A 17,283-nucleotide genomic window follows, 5' to 3' on the forward strand; every position below is an offset into this window, starting at 1 on the left:
ACACAGCACTGATTATACACAGGGCAATCTGTGTGCGCCTGGACTTACTCATTAACTTACAAATACATACATACATACACCAGCAGCTGCATGTGTGAGTGTGAGACAATAATTCAACAAAATATAATGAAATATAATAAATAATAATATGATCCCTTCACCCCAGAGAGCAATGACACACACACACACACACACACACACACATAATGCTCACTACTACTATATACTACTACTAGTACTAATAATAATAATAATCATAATAATAATAGTACAATGATTAAAGCAAACGGCAGTGACACACCAGCTTGTAGGCAAACAAGGAGGGAGAGAGAGAGAGAGAGAGAGAGAGAGAGGAGTGCAGGAGAGAATCGAGGTGTATTTCAGGAATGTCCTGTTCTGTCATTAAGAGATACTTTGCGAGTATCTGGATAATACAATAATCGCTCAGTCCTCTCCTACTCCTCTCTCTCTCTCTCTCTCTCTCTCTCTCTCTCTCTCTCTCTCTCTCTGTGTATAGTCCTGACCTTTACCTGTACTTCCGTGTTGCTTATACGACTCCTCACCTGTCGCAGGTAACCCAGCCTCCTCCGCACACACACCTGTCCCGGCGGTTCCCGGTTTCTTTCCGAATAACTGATCGAACTAACCGACATCGCCAGCCTCTCCTCTCCCGCAGCGACATGAGCGCCCAGGCGACAGACAGCGAGCTGACCCCCGTGTCTTTGCAGGACGGGGACGGGGAGCCTCGGCTCAACTCTGCTGGTCTCCCAAGCACAACCTCCCTCCCCCGCGGCCAGGACGGCAACGCCGGCACCCAGGACCCAGATCCTTCAGAGGAGTCGCGGCTGAAGCCCTCTGGAGGCAGGGAGCACAGCGGCGAGGCAGGAGAGGAAGCCGGCCCGGGCGAGGCGGTGGGGCAGTGTGTGGACCACGAGTCGGAGCTGAACTGGTTCTGCATCACGGAAGGGAAACGCGTCTGCTCCCAGTGCCCCATCGTGGGCTCCTGCAGGGGACACAGCGTCAGTCCGGTGGAGCGCAGAGCGGCCGCGGTCCGAGTGAGTGCAGGGGCCACGGGGAGAGGGACATGCAATGAACGTGTGTGTGTTAGGGGGGCGAGGTGTTCATGTAAAATAAGTGGGTATTTTATTTGTTTATTTATTTTATCTCGGCTCTCACCACAAAAGCCAATAATGAAATACAACCCCAATTGCGGAAAAGTTGGGACAGTATGGAAAATGCAAAAAAACAAACAAAAAGAGTCATTTGAAAATTCAATTCACCCTGTATTATATTGAAAACACATTATTAAGAACTTATTTGATGTTTTACTTTGTGAATTTAATTTATTTTTGAAAATATACACTCATTTCAAATCTGATGACTGCAACACGTTCCAAAAAAGTCGGGACTGGGGCAATTTAGGACTAAAAGCGATGTGACAAGTTGAAATAAGTTTCAACTTGTCACATCGCTATTAGTCCTAAATTGCCCCAGTCCCGACTTTTTTGGAACGTGTTGCATGCATCAATTTCAAAATAAACGTTTACTTCAAAAAACTATGCAGTTGATTAGGTAAAACATCAAATACCTTGTCTTTATACGTTTTTTGTTTAAATACAAGTCAAAGTACATTTACAAATCACTCCTCTTTGTTTTTATTAGCATTTTCCATACTGTCCCAACTTTTTCGGAATTGGGGTTGTATTTTAAACCATCAAGTCACTACAAAAAACAGAAACGCCCCAGTAACAGTCTGTAATGATGACATCTTGTCTGCCCCTGACAGGGCTTTACGCATGACATATTACTGGATATGCATATTATTTACAGTAGTATGCAGGTTAATATCAGTGAGAGTTTGTAAATGAAGTAGTAGTAGTATTATGGAGGTAATGAGTAGTATGCCTCAGTAATAGACACTGATATACACAGAGGCACAATGATGGACTGTATCAGTGTCACAATGTCTCAGGCTCTCTGTGTCTCTCAATATCTCAGTCCCTGTCCCTTGGTGTCTAAGTGCTGGCCCCTAAGTGCCTGTCACTCTCTGTCTCTCTGTCAGGATCGGCTGGTGGACGTCTGTGAGAAGCTGCAGCTGCAGGCCCAGCGCATCGAGCGTTTCCTGAGCGACACGCTGTCCACCCGCGAGCACGGCCTGCAGGTCAGCACACCAAGCCACACTGGACCAGAACTGTCTTCACTGAAAAAGCAGGAGATAATGAACTTCTGTGGCACTCTTTCTCTCTTTGTGTGTGTGTGTGTCTGTCTCTTTCAGTGTGTGTGTCTGTCTGTCTGTGTGTGCAATTGTGTAGGCTGCATCTCCACCTGTGTCTCTCTGTCTCACATCTCTCTCTCTCTCTGTCTCATTTAACAATTTACATCATTCTCTCCTCCCCGCTCCTCTCCCCCAGGTGGCAGCGAGCAGTGCGCGGGAGCAGTGTGTGCGGTGGGGAGCAGGGGTGCGGGGGGCAGTGGAGGAGGCGGAGCAGTGGGTGCTGGAGGCGGTGCAGAGGGAGGACGAGCGTGTGCGGAACAGCCTGCTCACCCAGCGCGCCCACTGGGCACAGGGCCTGGGCAGGCTGGGCACGCTGCGGGCCGAGCTGGTGCGGCTGCTCACTGAAACCACAGACTCACAGCTGGTGGTGAGGAGGGGGAGCGAGGGAGTGGGGTTCGTGGAGGGTAGTTGAGGCGAGGGGAGGGGGGGGCGTTGAGGAGTAATGATGATATTGATAATAATATAACAATAACATTTGTATTTTTACTGATGTTGATGTGGTGATATTTATCCAGCTTTGTCTGTTTGCATGTCTGTGTGTCTGTGTGGGTGTGCTTGTGTCTGTGTGTATCTGTTTGTCTTTCCCACAGAGCTCCAGCCAAGAGATGTCAGAGAGGTGAGGCAGTCCAGCCTGCAGGCACAGACACTGACAGACAGACTGACACACACAGACACCGACAGACTGATAGACACACAGACACTGACAGACAGACTGACACACACAGACACCGACAGACTGACAGACACACACAGAGACTGACAGACACAGAGACTCCACCTCACAGCACACACTGACTGCACCTTACACTCACCAGCTATTTCTCTATTTCTCTATCTCCCTCCCACTCTTCACCTCTCTCTGTCTCTCTCTCTCTCAGGGTGGAGCAGGCGGAGGGGGTGGGGGAGCCCCATGACTCGGACAAGCTGACCTTTGACCTCAGGTGCTGTGAGAGCCCCCTGTTGATGAGCATGTGGGTCAGTGCCACCATCCTGAGTCACCCTGGTAAGAGAGAGAGAGAGAGAAAGTACAGACACATGATTCACAGACAGCACCGAAATGACCCTCTCATTTTCTCTCTCCCTTTACCTCCCACCCCCCTGCACAGCGGAGAACTCCCTGTGCTTTGATGAGGGGACGGTCAGCCCACTGCTGTCCCTGTCTGACGATGGCCGCTGCCTGACCTTCCTGCCCCGTCGGCAGCGGCAGCCCCGCCTCTACAACCCTGGTCGCTTCGACAGCTGGCCCAATGCGCTGTGCGGCCGCGCCCTGGCCTCTGGGCTGCACCGCTGGACCCTATCGCTGGAGGGCAGCCAGGCCTTCAAGGTGGGGGTGTGCTACGGCAGCATGGAGCGGAAGGGCTCCGGGAACGCAGCACGCCTCGGCTACAACACTGGGTCCTGGGTCCTGTCCTACTACGAGAGCAAGTTCTGCTTCTCCCACGCGGGCCGGCACCTCGCCCTGCCCGTGCTGTGCCGGCCCAAGTGGCTGGCTGTGCTGCTGGACTTCCAGGGGGGGACGCTTGTGTTCGCGGACAGAGAGAGTGGGGCTGTGCTGCACGCCCACCACCAGGCCTTCAGCGAGGCCCTGTACCCCGCCTGTGCCGTCGCACACCAATCCCTCCATCTCCTCAGCCACTGAGGGAGAGGGGGACTGCAAAACTGGAAAACACTGTTTGATACTTTCCCTCACTCTCACTGTATTGTCACCGTCTCTCTCTCCCACTGTGTCATTCTCACTGTCACTCTCTCACTCTATTGTCACTCCCATTCACTCACACTCTCTCTCTCTGCTCTGAGGATTTTGAGGCAGGTGTTTTACAGCCTCCTCTAGATTTCTGAGGTTACTGAGTGACTGTGACATCACTGACAGGGCCCTTCCATGAACAGAATGCTGGGACTCTCTGATCACAACACCCCCGTCTGTGTGTCTGTAAATATATGATATTGTATACGTACTGTGTCAATTAAATACTGAACAATCATAAAATGTCACTGTTGTGTAGAGCAGTCGGTACCCAGTGTGTCCTACAGAGGGAGACATTACACTATCGCAAAGACAGAAAGAAAAAAAGAGACACACAGAGATGAGCTCCTGAATAAATTCCTGAACTTTCCACAATAGAGGTTTACATTTGTGTTTAACAATTTTAATAAAGTGGGTGGACAGAGAGTCTGCAGGAATAATCATCACAAAAGTGAAAATGAAGACAAAAGGCAGACAAGAGAGCGAAAACCGCAAGAGGAAACCAGAGCAGCACAGAGATGAGAGAAGGAGTGAAAAATAAAAATAAATTAAAACTACATTATCAGAGCTACTAAACTAGGAAGATATATCTATTTTTTATTTTTTATTTAAAAAAGCACCACCGCCCCCCCACAGAGCAGCACATCCCCCGTCTCCCACAAAATCAACACCACCGAGCCATGGAAGGAGTGCCTGTCTGTGCTGTAGCTCAAGTTCCCTGGGTTCAGGCAGCAGACCCTGAGCAGGGACCAGGTCCACAGGCTGGAGGCAGAACACAGGGCCAAGATGAAGGAGCTGAGAGGGGCTGTGAGGGAGCTGGACAGGCACAGAGGGCAACAGCCATTCAATTTGAGACCCCCTTTGTGCCACACACACATTAGCACTCACAGTCACAGCCACAACAGCATGGTGAACTGCAGCGGGGAGCAGGTCCTGTGTCTCTGTAAAGGCCGGGGTGAGATCTCAGCAAGAGGGAGTCACACCTCAGACTGCATGTGGAAGCTGTTCAGTTACAGATTGAGGGTCTCCCTCTGACCTCCCCGAGACCGTCTCTGTGGTGAGCACATCTCATGAGGTCACACAGAGGTCAGCAAGAGCAGGAGAGCTTAAGTAGTACACAGAGAATGGTAGGATTCTTGGACATACTGACCCACACACACACACACACACACACACACAATGACTGCCCTGTCACACACACAAACTGACCCCTCACAATGTTGTTGTGATTTTTATTGTTTGTAAACAGAATGATGGTCAGCAGAGCTACAGTGACACAGGTACACACTGACTCACAGAGACACAGAGAAAGAGAGAATAAAGGAATGCAGACTGACAGAAACAGAACAGAAGGAAGAGACAGATGTAGAGTTAGAAAGAGAAAGAAGGAAAAATTGGGAGAGGGTGAAAAGAGTGAAAGAGACAGACGGGAGTAGTAAGCATTGGATATATTCACATATAGATACATACGTCCAAGTACAAAAAATAAGCTGCTACACACTGACACTGAGGTTCATAAGACAGGTATTATTATTATTATTATTATTATTATTATTATTATTACTATTTTTAATAATCGTATTTCCCTGTAGTCTCTATGGCAATAAGTCAGGGGTGAGGGGTCAGCTGCCTAAATCCCCTTCGGTTCAGTCTGCAGCGCCTGCTCCTCCCTTTCCTTTAGTAATCAGGTTCCAGATCTGCACAGCGAGAGCCAGCAGGCTGAGGAAGATGGACAGGACAATGAAGAAGGATGCTGCTGCCCATTGGTCACGCTGCTGCCTCACTACCTCCGGGGGCCGCTCTGCCGGGATCAGGTTGGTGAGGTTCAGCATGTAGCCCAGCGTCCAGCCAATGTCTGTCCCTGCAGCCTGGGACATATAGTGAGACACAGTGAGACAAACACACTCAGGGACACACAGTTATGATACATATGGAGGACTATCCATGTCAAAATTTAAAATAAATACACAGAGAAAAGTATACAAAAAAATGTTGAAATAAATACAGGAATAAATAAATCAATGTTGAAATTAATAAATACATACATTTATCTATTTATTTCAACATTTATTTGTTTATTTCAACATCTATGTAGTCATTTATTTCAACATTTATTTATTTTTTTCCCACTGGCCACTTTGCTATTTACATTTCTCAGTGGGCTTTAACATGTCGAAACACACAGACACGGAGAAAGAACAGCTCAGTGTGTGTGCAGTGCTCAGAGTGTATGTCAGTGTGTGTCCAGTGCTCAATGTTTGTCAGTGTGTGTCCAGTGCTCAGTGTGTGTCCAGTCTCTCACCTTGCCCTGGAAGATGATGTTGTTCCAGGTGCTGTTGTTGAACTTGTACCCATCCAGCAACAGGGTGGTGATGTAGTGGGCAGCAGCACAGTAATCTCGCAGGTACTGCTCCTTCTGCCCAGGGTACTGGGCCTGCAGCTGCATAGCACAACACAACACACCTCAACACACCACCACACCACACCATAATACAACACACCACAACACAACACAGAAAAACAAAACAACACACTGTCACTGAACCTTCATTTTACTTCAAAAGAAGTGATAAAATTAGTGACATTTTGGTCCAGGCTTGGATTAGAGTTACAGGCAGGTATGCAGACAGACAGCTCTTGGAGTAGGTGAGGGCAGTGCAATGGCCAGCCCCCTGGCCTGGGCATAGTGGCAAGGGGGCAGACAGAGTTAAAGGCGCTATATACAGTGAGGGAAAAAAAAAATGTCATCCCCTGCTGATTTTGTACGTTTGCCCACTGACAAAGAAATGATCAGTCTATAATTTTAATGGTAGGTGTATTTTAACAGTGAGAGACAGAATAATAACAAAAAAATCCAGAAAAATGCATTTCAAAAAAGTTATAAATTGATTTGCATGTTAATGAGGGAAATAAGTATTTGACCCCTTCACTTAGTACTTGGTGGCAAAACCCTTGTTGGCAATCACAGAGGTCAGACGTTTCTTGTAGTTGGCCACCAGGTTTGCACACATCTCAGGAGGGATTTTGTCCCACTCCTCTTTGCAGATCCTCTCCAAGTCATTAAGGTTTCGAGGCTGACGTTTGGCAACTCGAACCTTCAGCTCCCTCCACAGATTTTCTATGGGATTAAGGTCTGGAGACTGGCTAGGCCACTCTAGGACCTTAATGTGCTTCTTCTTGAGCCACTCCTTTGTTGCCTTGGCTGTGTGTTTTGGGTCATTGTCATGCTGGAATACCATCCACGACCCATTTTCAATGCCCTGGCTGAGGGGGAAGGTGGTTCTCACCCAAGATTTGACGGTACATGGCCCCGTCCATCGTCCCTTTGATGCGGTGCAGTTGTCCTGTCCCGTTAGTAGAAAAACACCCCCAAAGCATAATGTTTCCACCTCCATGTTTGACGGTGGGGATGGTGTTCTTGGGGTCATTCCTCCTCCTCCAAACACGGCGAGTTGAGTTGATGCCAAAGAGCTCGATTTTGGTCTCATCTGACCACAACACTTTCACCCAGTTCTCCTCTGAATCATTCAGATGTTCATTGGCAAACTTCAGACGGGCCTGTACATGTGCTTTCTTGAGCAGGGGGACCTTGCGGGCGCTGCAAGATTTCAGTCCTTCACGGCGTAGTGTGTTACCAATTGTTTTCTTGGTGACTATGGTCCCAGCTGCCTTGAGATCATTAACAAGATCCTCCCGTGTAGTTCTGGGCTGATTCCTCACCGTTCTCATGATCATTGATACTCCATGAAGTGAGATCTTGCATGGAGCCCCAGACTGAGGGAGATTGACAGTTATTTTGTGTTTCTTCCATTTGCGAATAATCGCACCAACTGTTGTCACCTTCTCACCAAGCTGCTTGGCGATGGTCTTGTAGCCCATTCCAGCCTTATGTAGGTCTACAATCTTGTCCCTGACATCCTTGGACAGCTCTTTGGTCTTGGCCATGGTGGAGAGTTTGGAATCTGATTGATTGATTGCTTCTGTGGACAGGTGTCTTTTATACAGGTAACGAGCTGAGATTAGGAGAGTCCCTTTAAGAGAGTGCTCCTAATCTCAGCTCGTTACCTGTATAAAATACACCTGGGAGCCAGAAATCTTGCTGATTGATAGGGGATCAAATACTTATTTCCCTCATTAACATGCAAATCAATGTATAACTTTTTTGAAATGCGTTTTTCTGGATTGTTTTGCTGTTATTCTGTCTCTCACTGTTAAAATACACCTACCATTAAAATTATAGACTGATCATTTCTTTGTCAGTGGGCAAATGTACAAAATCAGCAGGGGATCAAATACTTTTTCCCTCACTGTAGCTATATAAACAGACTGGTGGCAGCAGGAGGGTACTGGTCAAACTCACCCAGGTCCAGTTCCGTCCACAAATCTGCTCCGTGGTGCTGAGGACGCGGGCCAGTGGGGCCTGGGGGGTCAGCTTCAGGAAACTGAAGGTGTAGAAATATGCAGAGAACGCCTAGGGGGAACAGAAAGACCAGCAGCGTCACCCTCACTCCCCCAGAACTCTAACACACAGCACGGTCTCTGTCTGCCCAGCGCCCCTGCAGCCACCCCTGTGGCCCAAACCAAAGAGCAGTATGGCGGTCAGACAGCGCTGTGCTACAACACTGTGTCAGCAGTATATTAGGGGCATTGCAATGGGCTGATCACCGACAGACTGACGAACTGATACATTGACAGACAGACAGACTGACTGAAAGAGAGACACAATGTGTATGTGATCTGTGTGTGTTTGTGTGTGTGACCTCTGTGTGTGTGGGGGTGGGGCTCTGGAGGGAAGCCTCACAAAGAAGCGTCCGGTGACGTTTGGCTGGTAGACGCCGTTGAAGCCGCACTGGGGGGCAGACGCACAGTCCGACAGGTTGAAGATTTTCCTGACTAGCGTGTGGCACTCCCCGGAGTCACTGCTACCGGAGAAGGTCACTGAGGTCACAGGGTCAATGGACGAGGGCTTGGAGACGCAGGGCGAGTTGAAGAGGTCACTCATGGTCATGGTGAGTTTGTAGCCTGAAGGATAGCAGGGGTGGGTTACCGGTTTTGACAGGTTTTTGCCCTGTAGGGAGTAAACACAACAACACTGAAAGTATCTGAAGAACCTTTGTCTGCATGTGACAATACTTTTTGCATAATGTATTACTGGATATGTATTATTTTTATGGTCATATGCAGGATAATACCAGTGACAGTTAGTAATTAGTACAATTTAAGAGTAGTATTTATCAGTAATAGTCTGTCAAGATAGGTTAGTAGCTGTAGTATATTATGTCAGTTACTATCAGTATATAGAAGTATTATTATAATGATTATAACTGATCATACAATGGAAATACCCCCAACAGTATTTAAGCTGTTAATCATTTGGTATCGTTACACTTTAATATAAATAAGGACATATGATGCAATACTGCGCGATACAGTGGGATACAGCGCAGTATCCCTGCACTGTGCAGCTATCGCAGGGTCACAGCGCAACGGTGTCTCCAAGATCCAGGCATCAAGGAGAACGAAGAGGAAGAGCAGAGAAAAAAAAATAAGGGAAATAAGGAGATAGGAGAATAAAATACAAATACTGCTGTACTACTATTACTTATTGTACAGGTAATGAAAATGAAACAACAGTGATGATAAGAAGAACAGCAGTAGCAGAGTGAGCAGAATGAGCAGAGTGAGCAGAGTGAGCAGAGTGAGCAGTATCCTGACCTGCAGCAAGGCGACCTGCAGCTGTCTCATGGCCTGCTCCTTGCCGTAACACAGGTAGCTGTAGGTGTACACACTGTAGTTGTAGCCATAGAGCCGGAAGTCAGCCTTAGTTTGGGGCTGCAGGATGGATGTCTGGGGTTCAAAGGTTATCTGTGTGGACGCCCCACCCAAGTCCAGCGCCCCCTGGATCTCCCCACTCTTGGGGTGCTTCCACTCCCCATCGAATGTGTACTGCAGGAGAGAGGGAGAGAGGGAGGGAGTGAAGGAGAGAGGGAGAGAGAGGTCACACACTGCCACTGCCTTCTTGGATACTTGTCCCCTCCAACCCTCCATCCCTATCCTCTCTCTCTGTCTCTCTTCTCTCAACTGCTTCCATCTCTCTCTCCCTCTCCCTCCATCCCTCCCTTTCACACACTCTTTTTGTTTCACACCTGGGTCACATGTTGCAGACCTGATATACCTTCTGTCATTATCTTTACCCCCCCAACCCCCTTCCTACCCTCTCCTCCCACCTTGATGAATCCCTCCAGCAGGTAGTTGATTGTGATCCAACCATAGGCACCCTCCTCCTCGCCACTGATGATGCGCGCACCCCGGAAGTCAAAGGGGTAGGACCGAATAGAGCGCGACACCTCCTCCAGCACCTTGAGTGACTGCCCAGGGCTCTGCAGACTTCACACAGACACAGAGATAGACAAACACACACACATACACGCCCACATGAGAGTGTGTATTCAGTGTGTGTATACAGTGTGAATTCAGTGTGTGTGCATAGTGTGTCTGTCTACGTGTTCTGCGTGTGTGTGCTCAGTCCGACGTGTGCTCAGTTTGTGTGTGTGTGTCAGTGTGTGTGTCAATGTGTGTGTGTGTGTAGTGGCTTCAAAGCCAATTTAAACCACTACAGCCCCAGCAATAGTTGGTAAATGTTCAACACGCCTGTCCCGTTGTTCTTCCTTTCGTGGCTCAGCGTTCCATTCCTTGAAACACTCTTTCTTTTAGTAAACATCACTTGCAATTCATTTGTACAATCCATAATTCATTGTGATGTACTGATGGAAAATGTAAATAAATATATAAATAAAGATAAGAGGAGAAGGAGGAGGATAGAGTTTTAGAGTAGGAGACAAGAGGTTGAAAAACTGTGTAGCTTCCACTACTGCTAGGACTGCCCTGTTTCACTTCTCACCATTACTTCCTCATATGGGCTTGGCTTCCCGAAATAGTGGGTGTGGTTAAGTTGTCACTCATCTCCAGCAGCAGAGTGTCAGATAATAATTAATCAAAAAATGGGAAGCACAAGCCCATCAAAATATATTTCATAACAACATATCTATATATAAATAATTATAAAATTAAAATTAATTATAAAAAATAACATAATTCAAAAGGCATTTGGCTTTTACAGTGTGTCAGTGTATGTGTGTGTGTGTGTGTGTGTGTGTCATTATGTCATTGTGTGCGGACTCACTGCAGCAGCCTCATGCCCGCGGTGGCGCCCAGGTAGATGGGGGCGCTCTGCTGCCGGTCAGCAGGGATGGAGGCCTGAGCCATGTCCAGACATGCCCGCAGGCTCCGCCCCGCCCCGGGGGGGTCCCCTGCATAGCTCGAGATACCAGGACCTGTGAGGGGGGGGCAGAGAATAGAGAAACACAGTCTTGTGTTGTGTTGTGTTGTTGTGTGGTGATGTGTTGTCTAGCGGTGCTCAGCACAGTACCTACCCTCCACGTCACACACCAGTACCTGTGACACCACTCCAGTGTTGTTCTCCTTCCCTCCGGGCCAGCGGTACATGAACAGAGACGTGTGGGTGGATCCTGCGTCAAACACCATCCCGTACTGACACACAGAGAGAGAGAGCATCAAACACCATCCCGTACTGACACAGAGAGAGAGAGCATCAAACACCATCCCGTACTGACACAGAGAGAGAGAGCATCAAACACCATCCCGTACTGACACACAGCGAGAGAGAGCGTCAAACATCATCCCGTACTGACACACAGAGAAAGAGCATCAAACACCATCCTGTACTGACACAGAGAGTTAACACACCATCTCATATTTACAGAGAAAGAGAAAGAGATACATACAGTCCACATTATACACACACTGTAAACGCAAGCACTTCACACACACTGAACACCCGTGTGCCAGACCCTCACCTATGTGCCTGTCTCTCACCTGTGTGCCAGACAGCCCCTCACCTGTGTGTGTTCACTCACCTGTGTGCCCGTGGGCAGTTCCAGGCTGCTGACATGGACCAGTATGAGGATGAGGGCGATGACCCCGACACAGGCCACCGCCGCAACCAGCGCCCCCACCACAGCCTGCTTTACTGCCATCACAGCTCCTCCTGCAGGGACATGCACACAGACACGCACGCACACAGACACGTACGCACACAGACACACACGCACACAGACATGCACACACACAGACAGACAACAGCAGAACATCAGTTGCAGACATTAAAAAACATACATAAACTTTTCAATAAATAACTAAATTAAATAAACAAACCAAATAAGCAGTGAGTGGGAGTCCACTCATTCACACGTTTATTCTGTCTGCACTAGTCAATTCAAAGGAGGCTTTACTCAACCAACAGCATAAATTAAAATAAGTAAATAAATACATTTCAGTGACAAAACGTAATGATAGTGGGGATAACTAACTGACTCTCCCACTCCCTCACCTCTCTCTCCCTCTCTGTTTGAAGCCCCAGCTGTGTACTCACCCTGAGTGCTGTGCCCCAGTGCACCCCCACCCCCTTCAATGTCCATTCTTCCACCTCACCCTACGCTTATTCTGCCGCCTGGCCCTCAGTGCACTGGGCTGCACTGGGACGCATCCTGGGAACCAGTCAGCTGGTGCTGTAGCAGTACCTGCAGTTGTGTTCATGCTGGGAAAGTGTCAAGCTGATGTTTCATGCAAAATAATCAACTCTCTCTTTCTCCCTGTCCCTCCGTCTCTCAGTTTAACACTCTCATTCTCTATCTCTCTCACTCACACACACACACACACACACACACATAGATGAGAGTGGGGGAAGAAAGTGCAGCACACAACTCCCTGCAATGTGGCCTGAACTGTGTTCTGGGCTGCACTGGGGCCCCGGCTGGCTGGCTACCTTAATTGTTAACAGCCCCGCAGACCGTGACCCATACAGTGACCTGAGCCCAGCACTGCCTCTTTGCACTCACCTTCCACACACGCACACACACACAGAGCCACACATGCACACACATACGCACATACTCACACACAACAGGAGACACACACTCAACAGCTACACAGTGTTGCTGTTGTGCTGTTATCCGGCTCATCATTTGCATCTCTCTGTGTGATTATGTGCACAGCTGAGCCCCCTGCCCCAGACTCACCACCACACTACTCTGGCCCTGTGCAGCTCTCTGCACAACCTGTCAGCGGTGTGAGGGAGACAGGAGTTAGGGCTGCAGTGAGACAGGGGACAGGGCTGCAGAGAGACAGGAGTCAGGGAAACAGGAGATAGGGCTTCAGAGAGATAGGGGACAGGGCTACAGAGAGACAGGAGGCAGGGCTGCAGCCTGTGAGTCACTACTGTGTAAAAAAATAATGATGGAAAAAACTAAAAATTAATCGCCACAGCTGGGAGCTCTCAGATCGCAGTGACCCAGGGACCTCTGTGTGCAGCTGTTATTAATATGAGTCAGGAGCCCCTCCAGTCTCAGCACCCTGCCTCACACACACACACACACACTCACTCACTCATGCACACACTCCCACTGTGCTGCTATACGTTTGGGGGCAGGGAGGTGGGGGGGTAGGGCAAACACACCCCTGCCCTCTCTGTACACTGTCACTGTTGTTGGAGGAGAAAGGTTTAGTCAATATTTACTAACAGACCATTGTGCTACAGTAACTGCAGAGAGAGCCACGGTGCCTCACAGTGGGTCTGTGTTAGGCCACCGTGGGAACACCAGCCCAGATGAACACTACCGCAAAACACACAGCACAGACACACACACCCAGCACAGACACACACACCGCACCTCTCTCCCTCTCTGCTGGCTCCCGGTCATCTCTTCTTCCTTCTCTCCCTCTCCTCCCCATCTCCCCTATCCTCCCTCTCACCCCTATCCTCCCTCTCTCCTCTCTCTCCCCCTCTCCTCCCTCCCCACTTCAGTCAGGTGTTTCCCAAGAATGTAAACAGGATTGACCTTAGGACTGGACTCTCTCCTCAGAGTGGTAGGATCTGTGTCGTGTGCCTGTGTCGAAAAGCTGTTGGACAGTCTGCAGGTAATCCAGCCAGCGTCCAGTATGGTGGCCCTGAGTCTGTCCACTCGTCTGTCTTCAGCGTGGTTGGTCCGTTTGTCCGTCGGGCTTACAGTTTGCACTGCAGAAGCTCAGGAACTCTCTCTCTCGTGTTTGTTTTCTGAAGATAAAAGTGAAAATGAGGGAGGGGAAGAGTGAGGAAATGATTCACCCTACAATAGAACACACAGTCACTGATACATACGCGCACACACAGACACATGCGCACACACATGCTCACACACACTGACACATACACACACTGATGAGCACAGGGGGGACTCGGGGGCTCAAGCCCCTGACCTCATGGCCAAGTGCCCCTCCCAAGCAATGCCTGCTGTATCAGTACTTGCTGACAATACATCATCATTAGCCCTCGGTCGGCACTTCATTAGCCCCTACCCTCTTAATATCCTGTGCACGTTACTGCATACACACACATGCGCACACACACTGACAAGCAAACACATGCACAAACACACAGACATATACACACATACTCACACTGACACGCAAACCATACAAACATACACATTCACTCACTGTAACACTGAGGCACATACACAAGTACAAAAACACACATTTACTGACTGGGAGACTGGGCACAACACACACACACACTGTACAGAAACACAGTTTGTATATATGCAACCTGTTCACTGGGATAGGTGTATGTGTGCACGCACACTCTTACCTGTGGGTGGTGTCTCACGGCCCAGAGCAGACTCACCTGTGTTTATATACAGTGAAATATTGCGCCAGATGTGTGTGGGCGTGTGTGTGATGGGGGGCAGGGCTACCCAGACACACTCTCACGTGAAATAATCATGCGTGTCTGATGCTCACGGATGTTGTTAGATTGGATCAAGTTGATCCATTGTCCAAGTTACATTGTCATCCTGATCACTGAAGTATTATAGCACTTTAAATCATTTTACTGTATCTTCCTCTGTGCTTACACTGCTCTCTGTGCTTGGCACTCATTAGGGAGGGACCCCTGCTATGTTCTGTTGTTTTAGCTCATCTGCACTAGGATGTCTGCTTATTGTGCTCCTCACCGATTGTCTTACTGCACTTTGTGATGCTCTGAAAATGTTTCTCTGTGAAATGTCGTCCTGGATGAGACATATATAAATAATAATAATAATAATAATAATAATAATAATAATAATAATAATAATAAAGGCTGCTGTGTGTGTTATGTTTGTAGCTCTGTCTCTAAGCAGCCAAGTCCATCCCAGCTGTGTGTTTCAGACTCAGGTGCCCCCTCACAGCACGCCTCCCTTGCCCCCCCAGGGCTGGTGTTTCCTGTACCCCCCTGCCAGCCGTGACATCCTGATTAGTGCGTACAAAGCTGGCCTCACCCCCACCCCTCCGCCACCCTGCCACGCTCACAAAGCCAATGTGATCGGGTTGCGTTCTGGTCCATTATGAATTAGCAAGCTGAAAGGGGAAGGCTGAGCTGCCGTGAGCTGGAAACTGTGTTCTAGAGACCAGAGGCCAGAGACCTGCCCCCTGCAGCGCTACAGCGCAGACGCTTTGGGGCCCCAGTCACTGTGCTAGACTGTGTTGTGTGACGTTGAATCACATCATCTCCGACTGTGCTGAATTGTGCTGCTCTGCGGTTGGCGTCTGTGTATTGGGGGCAGAACAGTTACTGTTGGACACTTTGTGCTTTGACAAACACAGGAGCCTCACAGGTACACACAGCTGGGGCCTGTGGCACACCCAGATATACACACTCAATCTCTCTCTCTCTCACACACACTCACTCACTCACACACTCTCTCACACACTCTCTCTCTCTCTCTCACACACACTCTCTCTCTCTCTCACACACTCACACACACACACACACACAGCCCTACACTGACCCTGGAAATAGTACTCCCTCCCTCCCTCTCTGTTTGCAGATTCTGTGCACAGAGGCACAGCCTGACTGGACAAACCAGTTGTGTGTTTGTGTGCCACGGTCACAGTCCCACCTGATCTGGCTGCCAGAGAGGGTGCCCAGGGAGTGCAGTGTAAGGGCAGGCTCCTGGGATCTATCTCCATCTGGACGTTGTATCACACCATCTCGCTCTGTGCTGCACTGTGCTGCTCTGTGGTTATTGCTGTTAATTCAGGGTGCAAAGATAAAGGGACAATGCATCTGCTTCTCTCAAGTCTCCAACAGTTTGTTTTCAGAACTTGGTAGCACAGGGTGGACTCAGCTGGGCCAAACCGACTGTCCAGTGCTGTCCAGTGCTGACCGCACTCGTAGAAACTGCTCCCCTCTAACAGTTGGCTGAAATTTCTGGAACCTTCAGTCAGCGCAGCCACTGCAGTTGACAGCTTTAAGAGAGAACATTTTGTAAGTTGGGGTGGCACCATGATATTTAATTGATTAAAAAGCAACAACCCTTGGGCAGCACTTTGCCAGCACACTGACCAGACACCGATTCCTGACTCCAGACTTCAGTTATTAAAGAAAATATTTCTACAACTGCCACCCCCACCACCCCACCATGTCCCTGCACCAGCTCCAGCAACACTTCCCGACATTTCCTTGAGGTTTAATTGCGTAACAGTTTAAAGTTTGGGATTTCATGGGTGGATGGTGCAGCATGCACAGTGGTGTGACAGTACTGGGCTGATGTGAATTCATGCTTCTGCTTCCTTTCAATCTTCTCCTTCTGCAGAGAACTGCACCACATTACCATCCACTGGCCCTGCTATGTTTGTTCCTGTTCTTCGTGGCCGACGACACAGTGAACATCTTCAATACAGTCTGGGTCTCTCCTGCTGCATTCCTACAGAAGCTCATACCCGCCAACGAAAAAAAAATGCAGCTCAGATCACTATCTGTAGAATCATTTCACAAACTTGTTCAAGCCAGAGGCAAATCTGCTTCTTCCTTTACAACTGAGAGCAAGCCCCCATATAAACTTTAAAACCAAACTGACTCTCGGTGAAAACCCTGAGCTGACCAGGATGTACTGATTTAATGTTGATACACGAGAAGCTTAACTTATTTATTTATATCCAGTTTTTATGTTGGAGAAAATGAACTGAAAAGCGCTGGCGTGCAGTGCGGCAGGGTGTGACAGCAACCCAAACCTCAGTCATTCAACCCAATGCAATGCGAGTTCAAGCTCATCGGGGCGCCCTCTACTGTACGCAGGCAGGATAACAGGTCTGCAGGGGCTACTTACAGGGCAATCCCACTGTGTCACCGGTTTCTCCGGCCACTGGGGGCTGCTCTGGGCTGCCG

General features: G+C 48.9%; 2 protein-coding genes across 4 annotated transcripts; one reads left to right on the forward strand and one right to left on the reverse strand.

Annotated features, from left to right (window-relative positions):
- Window positions 1-562: 562 nt before the first annotated feature.
- bspry (B-box and SPRY domain containing) lies at window positions 563-4,393 on the forward strand. Its single transcript, XM_066713303.1, has 6 exons — window positions 563-1,055; window positions 2,063-2,161; window positions 2,412-2,642; window positions 2,866-2,891; window positions 3,154-3,278; window positions 3,382-4,393. Exons 1-6 carry the CDS (start codon window positions 681-683, stop codon window positions 3,912-3,914), a joined length of 1,389 nt encoding a protein of 462 aa, XP_066569400.1. The 5' UTR covers window positions 563-680; the 3' UTR covers window positions 3,915-4,393.
- An 844-nt stretch (window positions 4,394-5,237) lies between these two features.
- Window positions 5,238-14,366, reverse strand: entpd8 (ectonucleoside triphosphate diphosphohydrolase 8). 3 transcript variants are annotated; one of them, XM_066713306.1, is made up of 11 exons: window positions 14,288-14,366; window positions 13,937-14,151; window positions 11,957-12,087; window positions 11,453-11,570; window positions 11,203-11,353; window positions 10,247-10,406; window positions 9,735-9,965; window positions 8,821-9,087; window positions 8,380-8,490; window positions 6,322-6,459; window positions 5,238-5,887 (listed from the first exon to the last, which is right to left on the reverse strand). In XM_066713306.1, exons 3-11 carry the CDS (start codon window positions 12,074-12,076, stop codon window positions 5,666-5,668), a joined length of 1,518 nt encoding a protein of 505 aa, XP_066569403.1. In that variant the 5' UTR covers window positions 12,077-12,087; window positions 13,937-14,151; window positions 14,288-14,366; the 3' UTR covers window positions 5,238-5,665. The 3 variants fall into 3 exon arrangements, with proteins under 3 accessions (XP_066569403.1, XP_066569402.1, XP_066569404.1); XM_066713305.1 differs by lacking the exons at window positions 13,937-14,151; window positions 14,288-14,366 and adding an exon at window positions 12,620-12,822; XM_066713307.1 differs by lacking the exons at window positions 13,937-14,151; window positions 14,288-14,366 and adding an exon at window positions 12,620-12,836 and having other exon boundaries at window positions 5,694-5,887; window positions 6,322-6,482.
- Window positions 14,367-17,283: the final 2,917 nt, after the last annotated feature.

This window comes from Amia ocellicauda, chromosome 9, assembly GCF_036373705.1.
Source record: "Amia ocellicauda isolate fAmiCal2 chromosome 9, fAmiCal2.hap1, whole genome shotgun sequence".
In the NCBI taxonomy this organism is placed as follows: domain Eukaryota; kingdom Metazoa; phylum Chordata; class Actinopteri; order Amiiformes; family Amiidae; genus Amia; species Amia ocellicauda.

What these genes read in the sequence shown, in the direction of transcription:
- bspry (XM_066713303.1), top strand. Translation starts at nt 681, where the DNA reads ATGAGCGCCCAGGCGACAGACAGCGAGCTGACCCCCGTGTCTTTGCAG. An exon ending in CCACAGACTCACAGCTGGTG is followed by an intron (nt 2,643 to 2,865) that starts GTGAGGAGGGGG and finishes TCTTTCCCACAG; the next exon opens with AGCTCCAGCCAAGAGATGTC. An exon ending in CACCATCCTGAGTCACCCTG is followed by an intron (nt 3,279 to 3,381) that starts GTAAGAGAGAGA and finishes CCCCCTGCACAG; the next exon opens with CGGAGAACTCCCTGTGCTTT.
- entpd8 (XM_066713305.1), bottom strand. An exon ending in TGCAGGTCGCCTTGCTGCAG is followed by an intron (nt 9,088 to 9,734) that starts GTCAGGATACTG and finishes TACTCCCTACAG; the next exon opens with GGCAAAAACCTGTCAAAACC. An exon ending in GTGGACGGAACTGGACCTGG is followed by an intron (nt 6,460 to 8,379) that starts GTGAGTTTGACC and finishes TGTGCTATGCAG; the next exon opens with CTGCAGGCCCAGTACCCTGG.